The 6,000-nt window shown below is 43.0% G+C and overlaps 1 protein-coding gene across 6 annotated transcripts in view; it reads right to left on the reverse strand.

The window, feature by feature from the left end:
- Positions 1–5,229, reverse strand: part of AHI1 (Abelson helper integration site 1) — an 85,240-nt gene extending 80,011 nt beyond the window's left edge. For 2 of the 6 annotated variants that reach the window (XM_038132533.1, XM_038132539.1), the window contains exons 1-3: positions 5,153–5,229; positions 1,089–1,160; positions 137–258 (exon numbers count right to left, since the gene is read on the reverse strand). In XM_038132533.1, the coding sequence (XP_037988461.1) occupies positions 137–258; positions 1,089–1,098 (132 nt within the window). In that variant the 5' untranslated portion in view covers positions 1,099–1,160; positions 5,153–5,229. Of the gene's footprint in view, positions 1–136; positions 259–1,088; positions 1,161–2,759; positions 3,187–3,215; positions 4,807–5,152 lie in introns of those variants that run through there. The other 4 variants (XM_038132537.1, XM_038132534.1, XM_038132535.1 and 1 more) reach the window with 4 other exon arrangements.
- Positions 5,230–6,000: the final 771 nt, after the last annotated feature.

The following is a 6,000-nucleotide window of genomic DNA, read 5'->3' on the forward strand; positions in this document are numbered from 1 at the left end:
ATGGGTAAATGCAGAGACATACTTTACACTTCATTTTTGATTTAATGCTTACATCTCCTTTCTGCAATATATTTTCCTGATCTTTTTTTCCTTTAAGGAAGGCAACCAAACAAAGCCTGCATGTGTTGTAACTCACCACAATACTCTCCTGAGAGTCAAACTTCTTTTTCTTTGGTTTCTTTGTGTCTGCTAGGGCAGCATGGCGTCTGAAGATTTCCTCAAAGCGGACTTTGGTTTTTGCCTTTGCCTCACTTTCAACTGCAAAAAGAAATTGAGAATATGATTTGCTATCTCATTAATCACCATTGCTAAAGAAAGTGAATAATCATGCTCTAAAATTGCAAAGGATGAGAATTATTTATCAAGGAAAGTTTACCAAGAAATTCACTTTGTATTAAGTCAAGAATTTCCACTGGCAACATAACCCATACAAGGATAACTCAGCAGCTTTGCACAGACACACACACACCAGTCTTTCACTTGTTGCTGAAATCAGCACCATCTATCCTGTCTCCTGAAGAAAGCACATTCTGAAGAGCACGCACATCAGGATCAGCACAAAACTTGGGCTAGCCAAAGCAGAGGACAGATTACTGCCCTCCCTGTTTATGAGCAGAGGTGACACACTGTCTTCCAGGAGATGCAGCAGCTCTCTCTCTGGGTCTGGAAGCCAGAGCAGCACCATCATGAGACAGACCTGCAAGAGCCAGGAGCTGGCACTCTTGCCTTTCTATGAATCATACTGCCATCAGCAGCTTTTCAACCCTTGAAGCAGTAGGTGTTCTAGTTCCCCTCAGGTAATGCTTAATTTGTAACTAAGAATTCAAAACGCAGCCTGGAACACCACTGACAAAGGCTGTTGAATCTTCAGCTACAGTATATTTACCACTGTCATTACAACTTTTTGTAAAAGCCACTGAATTTAAAATTAAAAAATAACACCACTTTGAAAACCAGCTATAATCACAAACTCAAAAAGGTGACAACAGAGCATTAAGGATTTATATAGGACAGAAGTAACTTCTATCATCTACACCTAGTTCTAACTACAAAATCTGTACAAGAAATCAAACACAAAGTATCCTTACCTGCTCGCATTTTCAGTCCTCAGTTAGAAGTGGCTCAAAACAACAGCTGCTTCTTCCTCAGAATTCACCATTCTATTCAAAATATTTAACAGCGGTCATTAGCGTTAGTGGTCCATAGACTTCAAGTTAGTAATTAAATCTGTGCTAATTAGTATTAGGGATGACTACTTCTTATTTAGAAATAAGTATTTCCCTATTTGCCTAAATTATTAGAAATGTTCTGCTATCAAATCCCAGTTCTGATACCTATTATTTGAGGGCAAAGAAAAAACAACATTACATTCATTTAATTAGCTATTTGGCTATTTCTGGGTGGTAGCCAAATAATTCAGGACTGTTGTCCTCCAGTCTTCTAAAAAAATCCAACAGTTCATTTAAATAATAATAACCCATGAAACCATTTATGTTGAAGCCATTCTAATCAGACTCCTCTCCTGACAGCATCATTGAGGAAGCTGGCTGAATAGTTTTCAACACAAAGGTTAGTATCTGCCAGCAAACCTAACTTTATTACAAATCTCTAAATATTTATGTTTATATAAGCATTTGTATTTTTATAAAGCAGACAAGCAGCTACATGAAACTCATTTCTCTAAAGAAAAAAAATTGTTAGGCCCTCCTGGTTGTGGAAAAAAGCCTGCAAGCGCAATCCAAACAAAGCTTGAAGGTAAATAAAAATATCACACAGGTTTATCTTTTCATCAAGAAAATTCAGACTGCTTTACAAAAAAGTTTAATACAAAGAGCTGTTTTGTAAACAGCAGAACTAATGAAACATAAGTTTCTATGAAGGTGTGATGCTCCCCTTAGCCTTCCATGCAAGGAACTTTGGTGCCTATGTCCCTCACAGCCCACCAGGTAACAGCTCCAAGTTCTCTCTCAGTAACACCTCCTGTTATCAGTAACTCAACATTCACTGCACACCCAGACTACACTGACCCTAACAAATTATGACATAGCATTAAACACTGCCAGGATGTGTGGCTGCATTATTCTCTACTTGGTCCAAGCCACCTAACGCCTACCCAAACTATGCCTGAAATGACACTGATGAGGCCGCAATATTTTCACTATCTAAAATATGTTCTGACTTCTACAGCAAATCTTTACTGTCACAACTAAACCAATAACTGTTAAAAATAACACATCACAATAAAATAAAAGAGGAAGCACCATTAAAAAATAAAATTGCTTTTGCAATTTATACCTGGTTAAACCTGATGGGCATTTTAAAAGTACTACAGTTACTAAGTGCTGCTTTTCAAGCAGTCAATTCACAATTGGCTAGAAAACGCATAATTTATAAGAGTAGAAAACTAAGTAAATTCAAAAAATACAGCACATTCTATCACTTTAATCATTGACTGAGGACCACAGAAACATGGAAAAGTATCTTATAGTTAGCTGAATTATTTCAACAAGCTCTCAAAAACCAATTAGAAACCAGAAATGAAATAATGAAGGGCTCATAAAATTAAAGCAAAAAATATGAGAGACAATATAGTACACAAAAGCAAAATGAAATACGTGCATACCTATTCTAAGTACAGAAATAAGTTTCTAGTCAAAGGTTAAATAAATCAGTCCATCAAAAAAACCAACCAACCTATAGGTTGATTAAAATATTAATTTTACAGATAGCTTTTGATAATAATGGAACAAACACCTTACCAAAGACTAGGGTCACCTTGCGTCTACAAGCACTCTCTGTAAAATGAAGAATTAGCAAAATTCACCAGTGAGTGCATCACTGTTTATTTACTCACTGTCTACCCTGTTGTGGCAATAAAATTAAGAGATGAAGTCCTCTAATGACAGTGCTATTGTTTAATAGGCATTTCCAATTTAGAGCTTCATGGTCTTTGACATGCTGCATCAAAGCAACTATCAGGATGTGTAAATATAGATCATTAATCAACAAGGATAAGAACAAGGCTGTTTACTTAGTGTAATCTCACCTTAGAATAGGAGAGATTTAATTGTGTATCAAAGTTCAGCAACCACCATGCCGCAGTCTGAGTAAGCTCAGTTATCATTAATATCATCAAACGCATTTTTGCCTGATCAGATTGGATCTCTTCCATGTTAGTAAATATAAGACAATCCAAGACTGACAAAAACACATACCTGGAACAGTGACACAGTCCAGCCACCAGGAATAAACAGCAAAACAAATTCATAAAGCCTACACTTCCAATTACCATACATTCCTGAAAATAACCTAGTTGACTCTTCTCCAATATTATATTTGCATTTATAAAGTGATTCTACATTAAACTCTTGCTCTTTTCACAGTATTTTACAATATTCATGGAGTTGCTATATTCTGTATGTGTAATACAGGGATTTTATGCTAAACCTGCCACAAGGGTCACTATAAACAAAACCTACTTTTACTGACTACTAATGAAAGATATAAATCAAACCCACACTGCAAAGAGCAAAGCATACAGAATTTGTACTATGCAATGGGAAGTGAAAAATTTCCTACCTAATTATAACCATTTAGGAAACTGAGCTGAAAAAATATAATTGCACACTTAGGATTTTCCTGAACTAAACTCCTCATTTTTCTTTCATTGCAATAAGTGAGCATAAGCTTCAGTGGCTGAAAACCAGTAGAAGATCAGGCTTGTTTATTTCTCATCTTTCAGATCACAGAGGGAACTCTTGGGTTTTACTAGTAGGCTTCTAATTTAGCTACATGTAGGGATCATTACTCTGAGACGTGAAAGAGCTTCAGCTCAGAATTATACAGCGAAATTACACGGAAATGAATCTGTTCCTCTTCACTACTGACAAATCTGACATCAAAAAACAACCTAGTTTTATTAATGAACATTCAGTATTTAAGTCCAGAAAACTGGCAGATGAGGTAAACACCTATGGAAAAACTAATAGAAGTACAGTAGTTTTCCACCAGTTTAGATGTGCCTGTAAAAACTTTATACTCACAAAAGTTTTAAGAAGTGTTTTAAAAAGCTGGTGTAACCCTCTGTTTTCTGGTAGTAATGTATCAGAAAGTTTTTGCTTCATAGGAACTGTCAGGTTGGGGTTTTTACCCCAGAAATTTGGCACCTTTAGTCAAGAGAAAGTTGTGAATAGACTCTGATGGCAAAATTACTGACTTCAGTTTTATGTAGAAATATAGAAGACTTTTATTGTTTATTAAGCTTTAAGTTTCTGCTTTATCTTAGATGCTAATCATGAAAAAGTGCTCTCAGCAAGAGACCAACCTAAGTATTTTAATTTCCAGTGTGACATTCTGCTGTGCCTGGAGGAATAGTGGCAGACTTAAAGTATATAAAGGGACATTCCCACAACTGGACTAACCGGGGGAATTATCCCACGAGGATGCAATGGGCATTCCGCGTGCGAGGGAGGCTTCCCCGCTTTGGAGCCCAAGGTGCCAGGCATGGAGAAGCACTGTGCGCTCACTGCAGCCGCCCACGCACGTCACCCCAGTGAACTACACGGCTCGTGAAAAGCGGCGGAGGGGGGGCGAAACAATCTGGGGATTAGGGCTTCCCGCGGCACTGCCCCGTGCCACCGCGCCGGGACCAGACAGCGGCAGCGCGCAGGTCGGCCCGGGCCGCCCCGCCGGTCCCGCCTGCCCGGCAGAGTCCCTGCGGGGCTGCTGCGGCCACGCTCGCCAGGCGCGCCAGCCGCTCCCGCTCCCCGCCGGAGCGCGCCGAGCCCGCCCGCGCCCCCCGGCCCGCGCTGCCCGCCGCTCCGTGCGGGAGCACGCTCCCGCCCCTGCTCCCGCCCCTGCTCCCGCTCCCGAGACCAGCCCCGCTCCCGCTCCCCGCCCGCGCGCGCCAACGGCGGCGGTCCCGGCGCGGCCCCCGAGCGGCGGCGGCCCTGCCCAGCCCCAGGCGGCGCCCCCCGTCTCGGGGCGGGAAGCGCAGCCGGGGGAGGGAACAGCGGCGGGGAGGCGTTTACCAGCCCTACCCGCCCCCGGGGCCGCGCACTGCGACGAGCGGCGGCACACGGCCGGAGGGGCCCGGCTCGGGGCGCGGCCCCGCTCCCCGCCGAGGGCAGCGCTCAGCCCGGCCATCACTCACCCCGGGCCCGTCCGCTCCCGTGGCGGCCGCGACGTGGCCCGGCTGCGGCCGCCCCGCCTCCCCCCCTTCCCTCCGCCAGTGGGCTCTTCCTTGGCCCCGCTCCCCCCTCCGCGGCGCCGCGCGGGTGGTTCCGCCCAAAACAATCCCGGCTCCCAGGGAAACGGTGGGCGCGGGGAAGCGCGGGGAAAGGGAAAGAAGCACGGAACTAAAGAAAAACGAGCCAACAGACAAACAAAAATGCGGTGAAAAGCATTAGAAACGGGAGCCCTCCCACCAGTACTTTATGGTCCATTGGGGAAAAAAAGTGTCGAAAGTACATATTAGCGCTCAGAGTTCAGACTGACAAAAGTTGCGTGAGGAAGAACATATCCCTGGGTAATGGGCTCTGCTGGGCTCGGGTGGGCAAGTGACAAGTGCTTGGAATGCACACAAGCTTTCTGCAAATAGCACAAATGGATGACCTCGAGCTATGCAGATACTGGAGAAACTTTTATTTGTTGCCTGATTTAAGTAGTTGATTGAAGCAGTGTTTTGGGGGATTTTTTTTTTTTTTCTCCTCTTAGGGATAATTACCTAATAAACTTCAGCATATTTGTCATTGAAAACTTGTAAATGCATTTCTTCTGTGTAAAATTTGGTCAAACTGTAGATGCCAAAGGTCTATCATATGCTAGAAGGTTTCAGAAATCAGTGCAAGGTTTTCGATGAACGTGGTTAGTGTGTTTTAGATGTAAAGTTGGGTAGAATTAGCCTTCAGTTGACAGGGATTTGCAGAAGCTAGAGGTGAGCAAATGCTTGTGATCCTGAATTTGTGGCATCGTTCCCAAGCATTGCATCCCTCAAATTCT

This window comes from Motacilla alba, chromosome 3 (genome assembly GCF_015832195.1).
Source record: "Motacilla alba alba isolate MOTALB_02 chromosome 3, Motacilla_alba_V1.0_pri, whole genome shotgun sequence".
NCBI lineage: Eukaryota > Metazoa > Chordata > Aves > Passeriformes > Motacillidae > Motacilla > Motacilla alba.